General features: G+C 47.9%; 1 protein-coding gene across 1 annotated transcript in view; it reads left to right on the top strand.

Moving 5' to 3' along the window:
* Positions 1–13,775, top strand: part of Cacna1d (calcium voltage-gated channel subunit alpha1 D) — a 162,155-nt gene that overhangs the window by 79,947 nt on the left and 68,433 nt on the right. The window contains exons 13-20 of the mRNA XM_052190314.1: positions 186–411; positions 500–707; positions 4,430–4,550; positions 7,140–7,254; positions 7,777–7,846; positions 8,596–8,662; positions 9,241–9,388; positions 12,343–12,472. Coding sequence (XP_052046274.1) covers positions 186–411; positions 500–707; positions 4,430–4,550; positions 7,140–7,254; positions 7,777–7,846; positions 8,596–8,662; positions 9,241–9,388; positions 12,343–12,472 — 1,085 coding nt within the window. The remainder of the gene's footprint in view (positions 1–185; positions 412–499; positions 708–4,429; positions 4,551–7,139; positions 7,255–7,776; positions 7,847–8,595; positions 8,663–9,240; positions 9,389–12,342; positions 12,473–13,775) is intronic.

The raw sequence follows: 13,775 nt of genomic DNA, 5'->3' as shown, positions 1-13,775 counted from the left end.
AAAAGATAACTCCCACAGACTCATATATCTGGGATGAGCCCAACACCGATAGGGATGATCCCTATTACCTGTGCAGCCGTGGGGAGACGGGATGAGGGCGTCTGTGTCTGCTGTGGGCACCAATGAAGGGAGGTGGGGGGGAGAGATGGAGAGCCAGAGGGAGACACCCGCCCCTGTCTCCCCAGATATCGCAAACAAAGTCCTCCTGGCGCTGTTCACCTGCGAGATGCTGGTGAAGATGTACAGTCTGGGCCTGCAGGCGTACTTTGTCTCCCTCTTCAACCGCTTCGACTGCTTCGTGGTATGTGGGGGCATCACCGAAACCATCCTGGTGGAGCTGGAGCTCATGTCCCCCCTGGGGGTCTCTGTGTTCCGGTGCGTGCGCCTCCTGAGGATCTTCAAAGTGACCAGGTAAAGACATGGTCGTGCTGGCGTTTCGCTCAGCCATCGTCCCCTCCCTCACGGGACTCCGGCCTCACCCCCTCCTCTTGACTCATAGGCACTGGACTTCCCTGAGCAACTTGGTGGCGTCCTTGCTAAACTCCATGAAGTCCATAGCTTCTCTGCTCTTGCTTCTCTTCCTCTTCATCATCATCTTCTCCTTGCTGGGGATGCAGCTGTTTGGCGGGAAGTTTAATTTTGATGAGACACAAACCAAGCGGAGCACCTTTGATAACTTTCCGCAAGCGCTCCTGACGGTGTTTCAGGTGAGCCCTCCCACCTTCCCATGCCCTGAAGGCACTGACTGTGGGCAGGGCCAGGCAGCCAACACCCTTGAGACCCAGAGCTCAGCCAGGCACAAAGATTCCATCTTACCGATCACTCCAGCCTTGCAATTCTGTGTCATGCAACTTACTTGTTTTACTGCATCTTCCAGTAAATGCAGTAAGTGCAATATGACAGGAAGGCAAACCAAAACACATTTTGTTTGATTTTGCAAGCGCTCTGGGAAATAGACTCTAGCATCTTCCTGATATTCACTAGTTTGTTTGTTTGCTCTCTTAAATTCGTCATCCTAGTTATGATAGACTCAAGCCAAGAAGTGAGTTTTGAAACAGCAGAGAGGTTGTCTTGATGTGTAATCAGAGGAGTCCAGGTGGTAGGGGGTGGGCCTGCCTCTGCCCTTTGCTTGGAGTGAGGGTACAGGCTCGGAAGCTGATTGCTCTGTGGCGCCTCTGACAGTGTCTCACAGGGGTCCTGCCACTGGAGAAGTGGCACAGGAGACACAGTGCTGCCTGTGGGTAGGGTACACTGAGCCCTTCCTCATGCTTTCAGCCCCTGCTTTCGAAGAACCTGACAGATTAGTTGACAGTGGTATCCACCCTCCCCTCCCCTTCCCGGTTTTCACATGTGATCAGCAGGGCTGCAGAGAGGCAGGGACCATCATAGGAAGGGCAAGACATAGTAGGCTATCACAGTAGCTTTTCCTGTCCTCGCTGCTGTGACTTTGATAGATCACTTATCCTCTTCTGAAGGGACAGAGTCTAGAGAGAAAGATCTCAAATGTGTGTCACACTGTCATTTGAGATGCATAGAATTACTACTATTGGCCAGGGTTGCTTAAATATTTTACTGCTTGCAACCATTTTTTTTTTATCCAGGAAGATTTTTATAATGTTATGCATATTGGTGTATGCATGCATTTTTGTATATACAAATCAAACATTTACTGGTAATGAATTACAAAGGTTAAAAAAATCTTAGTGCCTAAACATACACGCATTCTCTCTGTCTCTCTGTCTGTCTCTGTCTCTCTTGCTCTCTTTCGTGCACACACACACATACACACACACACACACACAAAGTAAAAATTAAAAATTAAAAATAAATCTTAAAATCTTTAAAGTCTTGGGGCTGGGAGAATTGGTAAGCACCTGTCACACATGACGACCGACCCAGGTTTGGGTCCCCGGTACCCTCATAAGGAGCTGGGTGTGGCAGTTCACTTCTGTAATCCCAGCACTGGGGAGGACAGCAGAGCAGAAAGGACCTAACCAGATCAGTGAGCCCCAGCCAGGTTCAGTGAAGACCCCATCACAAAACACACAGGGAAGAGTAGCTGGGGAAGACACCCGACACTGATGTCTCGCCTACACTGGGATGTACACCATGTCAACAGTACAGACATATCACACACACACACACACACACACACACACACAGTTGAGTCTTGGCTGGACTCTAAAAGATGCTGAGCTCATTCATAGTTTTCCATGTTATCAATATTTTGAATTTACAATCCTCATTCCTAGAATCCCACTTTCCGTAAATATGTACAAAATGGCAGAAGTGTGTTTAAGGCCTTCAGAATTTATTGGAAATTCTGCTCCAGTCCCAAACTGTAACTTTTTTTATACAAGTTTATTTAAGCACAATCCAGTCCAAAGATGGGCAAATCTGATCATTACCTACTGAGGAACTATAAGTAAACGATGCAAGTCTTTGTTCTGTGTAATTAAGTCAACGTGTTTCATAAGCACAGAAAACTTAGTCTGTGTAGTGAAAGCATGGGTGTTCACAACATACAGTGGTCTGCAGCCCAAGCCAAGGGAGCTCAGACAGGGCCTGTTGGCTTATGTGGTATGGGAGCATGCACAGTGCTGACGGGGTATGCTGAGAATTCCTCTCTAAGGCTGCAGGGACATTGTGTAATGCAGCATGGACCAGCGCTGCCAGGACCATCTCAGGCACATTAAAGTTTGATATTGAAATCATTTTTGCTTGCTATGTGTTCTGAAATCTTCTTTTGCCAGGGTTTTTATAACCCCATGATCACTTAAGCAACCCTACCTGAAGTCACACCCCATGGTTCGAAACCCCTGTTAGAACTATGGTCTTATTTTAAAACCATAGTTTCTAGTTAGTTATTGGTTTTCCTTATGTCTTTCAGGAAACTCTTGTGCAGTTTTCCTCGTAATGTATTCATATGACACAAAGTCTAAATGTTATAAAAAGATACAAACAAACTGGCCATCTTCCCACCCAGCCGCTGGTGGCTTCCTCTGGGAGGAAGGATTCCTGAGTGATGTTAGATAGGTGTTTGCTCACAGGTGAGAGTCATCTTACCTGCTCACCTATGGCGAGTCCGCACAGAGTGGCCTACTCCACCATCTCGCTTTAATTTGTTTTCGTCTGCAGAGAGATGGGCTACCCTACTGGGTCCACAAAAGGTTAGATCCTCCTTCCAAATACATCATAGACTCTAGGTGTACTTTTGGGGTCTGCTACTTTATTGGGTTCTTATATATACCACCTTCCAACCCTTACTCCACCCTAATCCCTTCCAACCCCCTTCTGTGGTATAGGTCACTGTAGTTTCGGTGACCAGCCCCTCACTGATGAGTGTTGAGCTGTTGCCTGCTCTTGCTCGTATAAACAGTGCTCCCGAGGGTGGAACTGAATACACAGGATACACTAGGCATGTGTCCGAGATTAGACATGTCGGACACGCCCTCTGCCTGGAGCTGCTGGGGAAAGGGCCAGGCTCTTACTAGGGCCTCTGACCAACCGTGTTCTGTTTATAGTGGGATCCATTCACTCTCGGGCAGCAGCATGGAGGCCACCATGCCTCTTCCCCTTAGTTCATGATTGCTTCTAGCCTGACAGGTAAAATGGCTTCTCTTTGTAGTTTTGTCAGGAACAAAGTCAAGAGCCTCTTTTCCAATTATCTGCCCGGTTGCTGTTTGATTTGTTTGGGTAGAAAATAAAGAAACTCTCTTCCCAGGGGGTAGCATTAAAAAAAAAAAACAGCAACAAACCTACTGTCTGTATTTGTCTGGTTGGATTTCAGAATGGATTGGATTGCTAGGTATCATGAATAGAGAAGATTTCATTCGAACCTGATTCTATTTACTCTTGAGATAGTTTATACTCTTGCACATGATCGAATGTCCTGCTTCTGAGAATGCACAGAAAGATTCCCCGTCTCTGCAGTACATCAGCAATGTGAAATACTAGGCATGGAGTAAAATGAGCGAGAAGGACCTACTTAGTCAGGGTCTTCAGGAACATCACTGAATGGGGAAAAAAGCCTGTTATAGAAATATGGTATACTTCATGCTTAAAAATATCAGTGAATACACCAGTGGCCAAAAAACCTGTTATAGAAATATGGTATACATCATGCTTAAAAATATCAGCGAATACACCAGTGGCCTGTTTCTTTGGGTGTATGTTGTATATGGATTTTAATCTGTAGAGGAAGGTACCAGACAGACAGGTACCAAGGTCAGTTGCTGTCTAGGGAGAGGTTAGAAACTAGAAGAAACACTCTTATGTGCAAAATCAAACGATATATTGAAGGTTCAGCAGGAGAGCAGGTAGATCAATTTCATTGTGATCTGGACTGAGAAAGGCCCTGAGGTGGGAGTTAATGGGGCTGAGGAGCCTGGGCTCTGCCTACCGTCTGACTCCACCCTCCCCTTCTCAGATCCTGACAGGCGAAGACTGGAACGCGGTGATGTATGATGGTATCATGGCCTACGGAGGCCCGTCCTCTTCAGGGATGATTGTCTGTATCTACTTCATCATCCTGTTCATCTGTGGTAACTGTATCCTTTGGAACCACCAGGACTGTGTGGTCGCCATCACTGTCCTGTTTCTTCGGACTCTCCCTGTGGTTGTGATGGCGATGGCAGCAGCTGTAGGGCTACGGGAAATGAATGCCTTTCCCTAGTTAGCGCCATGCTGGCTTTTTATCCACACAGCAGATGGGAGCCGTGTAGTGAGTCATGCCTGGGGACAGCAGTGCTTACCCTGGTGCCAGTAGATAATGAGTGTAGTGTCATGTCTGCATACAGGACAAGCAGGGACGCCTGAAGATTATGCTGTCATCACTGGGAGGCGAGGGCTGCCTCCGTGTCACCCCACGAGCAGTGAGGAGCCGCTGACGGTTCGTCCTGCTCCTGCCTTGCCCACCTGTCTACACCATGCTGTGCGTCTTCCTCTAACACGGCTGACTCCTTCTCCCTGCTGAGCCTCCTGCAGTTGGCTGCTGGGGGCCATTTTGTTCACCACCAGCAGCCCTGCCAGGGTCTGGGAATGTCTGCCTGTTGTGTCTGTTTTAACTCCGGCTCCTCCTCTTGTGCCTAGCACAAGACCTGTGAATGAGCATGTGTAAAGACATGAGGACCTCATGTTCTCCATGCTTCTGATTTAAAAAGTATTACTATGAGGCTCCCGAATGGTCCAGAACCCGGGAGCTCATCCCTCCCAGTTTTCTTTAGCACTTTTGGTGAACTTTCTTCAGTGTAGAAAGCCTAGTGCTAGCTTGCCCAGTTGTCCTTAGGGGTAGTGTTTAATGCTGTGGGATTTCTGGGAAAACTCTATCTCAGCACATCCACCATGTCTCTGAGTCTCTCGGATCAATTCTAGTACCCCGTCCTCCAGAGAGATCCTCCGCCCTTTTCTTCCTACATAGAGATGAGCTCACTGACCGAATTCCCCTCAGATCTTATCCATGTCTATTGACTATATGCGGAGTCCACTGTCCACTGGAATTTTGGTGGCTGCTTTCCCCAGCCCCAAGCAGATGACAGCTTCATGGACCAGGAGTCTCCTTTTCTATGTTTGCATGTCTCCTGGTAAGACTGTGAGTAGTCTCCCATGAGGACATTTGTCAAATAGATGGTTTTCCTCTCCTGTTCTTCTCCTGGCTGACTGTCATCATACAGGGTGCTAGGATGAGACTGCAGACTGCTCCCAGCCATTCCTCTCTAGCTCCATGTTGAAGCTCTCTGTAGCATATGTCACCATATGAAGCCTTCCAGAGCTGCTTGTGTTTCTTGTCTCCAACTGAAAGCTATTGTGTTTTGTGTCCTTCCACATCCCCAGTGCCCAGCAGGGGCTGGCCTGCCCACAGTGCTCTGTAGATGTTTCTGAATGAATCCACAGGACACCCCTGTTCAAGAAATCTGGGCCATACCTCTGAATGCAGGTGGCAAACTGACCCAGATTTGACTCAACTTCTCACAAGTTTACTGTCATTGCAGAGATGCAATTATTTCCTCATGGGGTCCGTTGAGAGACATGCTTGACACAACTGTTCCCAGGGCTGACAGCTGCCCAGGCTGCCGCCATTGTAAAGCCTCTCAGGGGAGTTTCTAGGCTTCCCAGGCCTCCTGAAGCCCAGGACAGATAGTTTCTTCAAGTGTTGATGTAACTCACCCCGGTGTCTGTCCTTCTGAAAGTCTTGACTAGAATTAGACACAATCTTGTTGTGTTCCCTTCACGACGATCCTTACTATCAGGCCCTTGGTAGCTTTTGCTGATGGAGGTGATCAACAGGCCACTGGGAAGTTTCTAATACACGGGGCACACGGGGCCACAGTCTGCTGCTTCTCTCTCCTATGGCCCTGCCGTAGGCTGAGCATCAGGCTTAGGGAAACAGCCATAAAACACATGGATTCCCCTCAGATCCCTGGGCTTCTTGGGGTTCATAAACAGTGAGTCAGGAGGTAACTGCATTTCTTGATACTCTTGTAAAGAAACCATTTTTCTAAAAATAATAGAAAACATCACAAGCAATGTTATCATCTTTAAAACGTAAAAGCTTATTCACCTGCTACGTTGTTGCCATTTACCAAAACCATGTTCAGCCATGGTCCAGCCGCAGTGGGGCCCTTCAGAGCACAGCTTCTCCTCCTCTGGCAGGAGATCTAGCTTGCCATTTACAGCAGGCATCTGCAGAGTGAAGAGCAGGCTCTGGCAGCCATGTTAGAGGAGGACGCCTCCTACTGTACGGTGAAATCATCAGGCCAATCACACACACACAGCCTTGGAAGGCATCAGTTTGCCATGGGATCCCTTGAATGTGTATGCTATAACGTGTGCTTTCAATGAAAATGAAACACGGTGTGCTTTGTGAGTGTATAGCAGTATTCAAGCAAGGAGACGATGAAGTCGTATGTTTCCGTGAACCTCTGGATATTCAGGAGACCCTGCATAGGTTTCCATGCTTTTCCCTTGTTTTAATAAAGTGGGATTTTACCAACTTCTCCAGTTGTACCAAACGAGTGTCACCCTAGGGACAGTCGGTCACCCACGCCCAGCCTACGTGAGCAAAGGACCATGACATGGCCAATATTAAATATATGTAGTTGCGATTAAAACACGTTGTACCCTTAAGATTTTCAAATTAGATATCCTGCTGAACGTCTTCTTGGCCATTGCTGTAGATAATTTGGCTGATGCTGAAAGTCTGAACACTGCTCAGAAAGAGGAAGCTGAAGAAAAAGAAAGGAAAAAAATCGCCAGGTAACCTCATGTGCATGGAGGCATTTGCCCAGAGGTGCTAGGCGTGCCTGGCCATGTATCCTGATGGCTCCTGGGGACACAGACATGCTTCCCAAGAGCCTTGGCCCTTTATGGCTGCTTTGCAGTGATTCCGGGTGACTATGTGATACCAACTAAAGAGAAGGGACTCCTGGGTAGGAGCCAAGCCCTTGGCGTTCATCCTCTGCGCTAGAATGGAAGTCTCACATCCCTGTGCTTAAAGAATCACTGCAGTTAATTTTGGTGTCATAAATGAAGTCATGCATTCAGTGCTGATTAGCCCCTGGCTGGGAATTTTTATCAGGTGATCTGCATAATGGCTCCTCTCCGTTGCAGGAGGTGAACAGGAAGCCCCGAGTTTGGGTTGCACTGTACTCTTGATATCAGGGTTTCCAGTGGAATTCTGGTCCTTCATCCATCACAGTCCATTCAGAACCCTCGTTAGCACCGTAATGCATAGCAATATGGTTATTTGGTTTTCTGTCGTCTTCTTTTTTTCTATAGAAAAGAAAGCCTAGAAAACAAAAAGAACAACAAACCAGAAGTCAACCAGATAGCCAACAGTGACAACAAGGTATTTTTTTTTCCAAAATAGCTTCTCTTTGTTTCAAACTGATTCTGTGGCAGTGTCTCCATCGCTGTGCCGCTTATACCATGAAAGCATCTCGAGCGTGATGTTTTGCTGTGAAAAGTAGAGGCCGTCATATAGACAACGGGCTCTGACTGAGTTAGACAAGGAGCTGTGTAACCAACATTTCACCATAAGATGTAGCTGTTCCAGCGAAGGACTACTTGTTTTGTTCTGAGTTGCAACTATGTGGTCGGGCATAACCATGGTCACAGTTATGTTAGTATCTTCTTAGTGGGTATTAAAATCAGGGTTCTTAGTAGATGACTGTTCCCAGAGATGACTGAAGAGTCCAGGTGGTCTAGGGGGCTTCAAGACCGCACCAACAGGCGTCATTGTTCATTGAATAGATGAATGCTGAATGATATGCCATGCCAGCCTTCCTGGAGTTCACAGTCTAGTTGAGAGACAGAAATCTAAATGTGATTATGACATAGTGTATGTGCCTGCCCTGGGATGGCTAGAGGATAGAGCCATGGACAGTGCCCACTGACCGTGACCTAAGTGGCAGCCTATTTCTTACCTTCTGGGTGAAAGAGTATCTCCGTCTCTGCATGGATGCACATGTGTGTGCATGTGAGCATCCATACACGTGCATGTGTGTAAGAGCCCTCATGCTGCTGAATGGCAGGCTGGGCCTCTGGCTTTAGCCCTCTGAAGTAGATCCAGTCAGCCTTCCATATCTATTATCCTAGGTGACAATTGATGAGTATCAGGAAGATGATGAAGATAAGGACCCTTACCCACCCTGTGACGTGCCAGGTACATGGGACAGGGAGGCCCAGAAGAGCTCTCCGTTTGGTATGGAGGGGAGGGTGTCACACATCTGAGGCCACCAAGGCTGTAGGCTCCATGATCTTAGAGAGCAGTTAGCTCTGTGCTTCCCTAAAGTCATAGGCAGCACAGGTGAACTCAACTCCAGGAGGCAGAGAAGGAAGATGGACAGACAGACAGGCTTAGCTTCTGCTACAACAATGGCTTTGGGATGTAGAAGTCCAAAGGCAAGCAAGCCTGTGACTCAAAATACACGTTTTTCAGACCAAAACTGAGCAAGGGGGTTGTAGGGAAACAGCCAGATGCTGGGGGTAGGGGTGGGTGGCAGCGAAATCTCACCTATGACTGTGGCCATATTGTGCCCCGGAGGATGCCTCCTTCCACAGGAGCATGTCCCCACCCCCATGCACATGCAGCCCATGATTCTGAATGAAAAGAGAGGTTGTTTTAGTGGCAGAAGCAGGAGATGTTGTTAAATTTTAAGCCCCATTTTAGTGCGAAGTCGAGAACAATAATTTAAACCCATATGCAATCTTTCACGCCTATAAAAACTGTTCCATTTAAAGTAGGCGAAGAGGAGGAGGAGGAGGAAGAGGATGAGCCTGAAGTTCCTGCTGGTCCCCGTCCTCGCAGAATCTCAGAATTGAACATGAAGGAGAAAATTGCGCCCATCCCCGAAGGAAGCGCATTCTTCATTCTTAGCAAGACCAACCCGTAAATACCCTCCCTCTTCCTAGTCCCTTCGATGCTGTCTCTCTCCAGTGGCTGACTCTTAAGGGTGTTGGGGGTGGAGTAAAGAAAAGCAGTTCACAGCCCCCTTCTGATCCTGAGTGGTCCTGGACCTGCATGTTCTAAGCTCCCCTCCCGCTCCTTGCTTTTGAGGAAGTGTCCTGTTCCCTTGGGGGTACAACAAAGTCCTGGGAGGAGCCTGCTCTAGAATCCCCACCCTCACAGCCTACATGGTAACAATTACAGGAGAGTATCTAGCTCATAAGATATTCTGGGAGAGCCAGTGGCTCTCCTGTTGTGTACACTGGCACATTAGCAACTCTAGGACCCTTTCTAACACAAGGACCTTGTCTTAAGATGCTTCATGGATTGAGAATCCTGCAAGCAGGTTCTGCACGCCATCTTCATTTTCAGGCCCTGCTTAGAAGCTCTTTTCCCCCGTGTGGAGTTTTATGGTGTTGCTCATGATGCTTTATATGCTACAAGCATTGGATTTAGCACGGTGATACTTAAAATAGCATTTCTCATATTAAAATGATAAGGTGCTTACCAGGAACATGGGAATGACTCACAGGCTATGAGAGGAACAAGTCTATTTACTAGCAGGTTTCTAGGTTTAAATCATCTGGGATTAAGTGAGCTGCCAGGGGGATAGGTAGCTCCTGGAAAGGTTTCTAGAAGAATTGCAGAAGTAGTTCTTGGCTGTCAGAGAGGAACACTGTGTAATTCACAGGCCCAGGGGAGACTCAGGTGGGAAGCAAGGCAGGCTGGAGGCCTGGAAACATGACAGTTTCATGATCTTTTACAAGATTAATGTGTTTGTATTATGTACAAATGACAGAAGGACACACGTGCCACCATGCATCAAGAGGCTAGCGGCAACTTTATGGATTTGGTTATTGATTCTGGAATTGTCAGGCTTCATACAAATCTTTACTTGCTGACTGATCTGGCCCACGCTGATAATCTTTATATAGCTCTTCACTGAACGTCCTTAAAAGCAAACAAACAAGCAAGCAAGCAAACCCAAAAGGTTGTGAACGGTTACTGATCCCTGCAGTTCATTGCACGTATTTGTGTATGGAAGGAATGGGTCCGTTTTCTCAGAAGTCAAGAGCATCCCTGCCCCCAGGCCCAGCTACTGCAGTGGGCAAGTTTTCCAGGAAGTACACAACACTGAGCAATCCCAAGATGGGAGACCTGGACTTAGGGGTCACCATCATATAATGGTTACTCTTAGTTTTGAAAATGAAAAGTTATTTATCCAAAGGCACAGCCCATCCGTATTCTTTAGACAAAACAATGACAGCAGCCGACCAAAGGAAACTCTAAATCAGAATATTGAGAGTAAGGATGCTGTAACCCTGCCCCATGGGATCCCAGGGGACAAGGGGAGGTTCTGATAGCCATCGATATTATCGATGGTTCTCTGATAGCCCCGAGAGCCATCACAGAAGACTTGGATCTGGTTGAAAGACACAGTGGTCCTCCTTGCTTCCCAGGGTTGCAGGATTCAGTAAGAAGCCCATCATGTGACACAATGAGACCCTTACATGTGAACTAACGGCCAGGCAAATTTTGCTTTGCCTTCTAAGGACTACTTGTTGTAGATCAACTGTTGGATAAGAATATGTCCTCTATGGGCCACTGAGATGGCTCGATGGGTAAAGGTGCTTGCCACCAAGCCTGACAGCTCAAGTTTGACCCTTTCATATGGGCCCATGTGAAAGGAGAGAAGTGACTCTCAAAAGTTGTCTTTTGTACACTGTGGCCTGTGTGATTACACACACACACACACACACACACACACACACGGGAGGGAGAGGGAGAAAGACAGAGAATAAGCAGGAGTCATGAATGTGCTCAGAATACGACATTTATAACAAACTTTCCAGACAGCTGGAGACTTCACCAAGTCCTACTTGTTGCGGGTCATATTTGTAAAACAGCTGCTCGGCGGACAGAGATGGGAGTGTGTCCCATTCTTTGTGTTAAAAATCGCTGGGCAGATTAAATCTGACAGTGTTTAGCACAGAACGATTCACAGAGGAGCAGCCCCCAGAGCAGAGAGCGAGCTGTCCTGCAAACCATGAGCTTCAGTGTGGCGAGAGGAATGAGGGAGAAGCAGCTCCTTTGCCTGCAGCTCCACGTGGCCTTACTTGAGCATGGTCTAGCCAGTTGGCAGCCCCTGATTGGCTGAGGCTCAGCTGCTTGTTACAGCAGTGACTTCCTAAGTTAGGCCTCCAGTTAGTAGCTGGGTTGCACTCAAGGGGCTTAATTTGGCCCAGTTTTCTTTCATAAGTCAGGCTTTATGCTGCAGTAGGGAAAATCAGGGGTAGACATGCCTAGACTCAAAATCTCCCCCTGCTTCTCAGTTGCCTTGTTACCTTAACATTCTTCTATAGCCATAACCTTCAGATTCCTCATATTTTTAAATTATTTTTACGTGTATGAGTGTTTTGCTTTACATACATGTGTCTGTGTACTGCATGTGTGCAGTGCCCACCAAGGCCAGAAAAAGATATTGCATCCCCTGAGACTGGAGTTAGAGAGAGGGTTTGTGAGTCCTTGCATGGGTGCTGGGAACTGAGCCGCGGTCCTCTGAGAGAGCAGCCAGTGTTCTTAACCACTGAGCCACCTCTTCATCCCACTCCCGGCTTCCATCTTTCGGAAGGACAGGAAGCTACGTGTAAGGACTGGATGGGAGGGTCTCTGTAGAGCTCCCAGCACAGAACTTCTCACACCACAGTCTGGCTGTAGGCTTCATGGGGCAAATTGTGGGCCATATTGTTTGTCCTGGGTGGAAAACACGAACAACCTAGACTAGAAATCTATCCAGCTCCTTCCTGCTCTCTCCTGAAGCAGCCTCACGCCTCGGAGGACCCCAGCAGGCTGGGCCCTTGTCTGCTACTCGGTCCATGCGGTGCTTTTCTCCACAGGATCCGTGTGGGTTGCCACAAGCTCATTAACCACCACATCTTCACCAACCTTATCCTGGTCTTCATCATGCTGAGCAGCGCTGCCCTGGCCGCAGAGGACCCCATCCGTAGCCACTCATTCCGCAACACTGTAAGCCTCTCGGAGATGGGATGAGGGCAGGACTGCCCTGGGGCTCAGCCCCAGCCTGTCGGTGTCAGGGACCGGCTGTACAGCAGGCCCAGGTGTGGGAGGCTGGGACTAGAGCTTTGTGTGTTCACAGCACAGTGTGTGGGGCCAGGGATTGTTTTCTCTGGACAAAGAGAATGGAGGTGTTTAATTAGAAGCCTCTGTAATGTCTCCCGTGTCTTCAGGGATTTCTTTGCTCCATTCTTCTTACTTTGGGGTTTTCCGTTCCCTACTAGAGGCACACTGATAACTCTTTAGAGTCCAGAGGGGAGGAGATGAACTTGAGCCCCATTTACGTAGAGCCGATCTGCTACTCCACTGATGAGAGGCTCAGGTCAGGGAGAAGACATGAGGCCAAGTCGAAAGGGACAGCAGGTGGTGGTTAAATTTTTGGTCATTCACCCAACGTCATAGCTTAAGGGTAATGCCACTGGTGTGTCTGTGTTAGAAGACGCTTGCTTCTAAATTAGTCTTTGCTTCAGAATCTCATCCCTAGCAGTTCATCTAACTCAGCACCGAGGAAACGCCAAAGACATGTTCAGGCAGCCATGGGCCTGTGGGCCATCACATCTGGGTCTTGAAAGGCAGTGTCAGATGGCTGCCAAGGTACTGCCCAGGAGAGGCAGCATGGGCACAGGCTATCAGATGTGGCCTCCTCCTATACAGCAGATCAGCGCCCCAGCTTTGTCTTAGTCACCATGCCTTCACGCTATAGCTCCCCATTTCCAGTTCCCGGTAAACCTATTGATAAGGAAAGGATGTTCTCAGGAGAGTATGGAAGGCATTTTCCCTGTGGCTCAGGGAAAGATGAAGGCAGTGAGCCTGCCTCAGGCCATCCTCATGGAGTTGGCTGTGATTAGAGACCCTCAAAGCCATCTTCACTTAGCATGTAAATGGAGTGGACACACCCACCTCTGCCATCAAGTTCAGTCATAAAGCAAAGCACAGGACGAGAGGGTGCTTAGAGACAAATCATGATGTCACAGGTCAGGGGCTAGTGCAGGATAAGCATCTGCTAAGAGGTAATTTGTGTTTCTTCTTGTCATGTCTCTTTCCCAGTATCCATTTCCTTTTTTTTTCCCTTGTCTTTGGTGTGTGTGCTGCTGTTGTAACACTGCAGTGTTTCATTTTAGCAATAACTGAGTTTCTAGTGGCAAGGAAAGTAGAGGCTGCGTGGAAGAAAGTACTTAACTCTAAGCACTTGGGTTGGCTCCTGGGTACCACATAAGTGTAGCTGCCAGGTACTTTCAGGGTAGGAAGAGAGGAT

Source organism: Apodemus sylvaticus, chromosome 8, assembly GCF_947179515.1.
Source record: "Apodemus sylvaticus chromosome 8, mApoSyl1.1, whole genome shotgun sequence".
NCBI lineage: Eukaryota > Metazoa > Chordata > Mammalia > Rodentia > Muridae > Apodemus > Apodemus sylvaticus.
The sequence above is the reverse complement of the archived record's forward strand: the minus strand, read 5'-3'. Positions and strand labels throughout refer to the sequence as shown.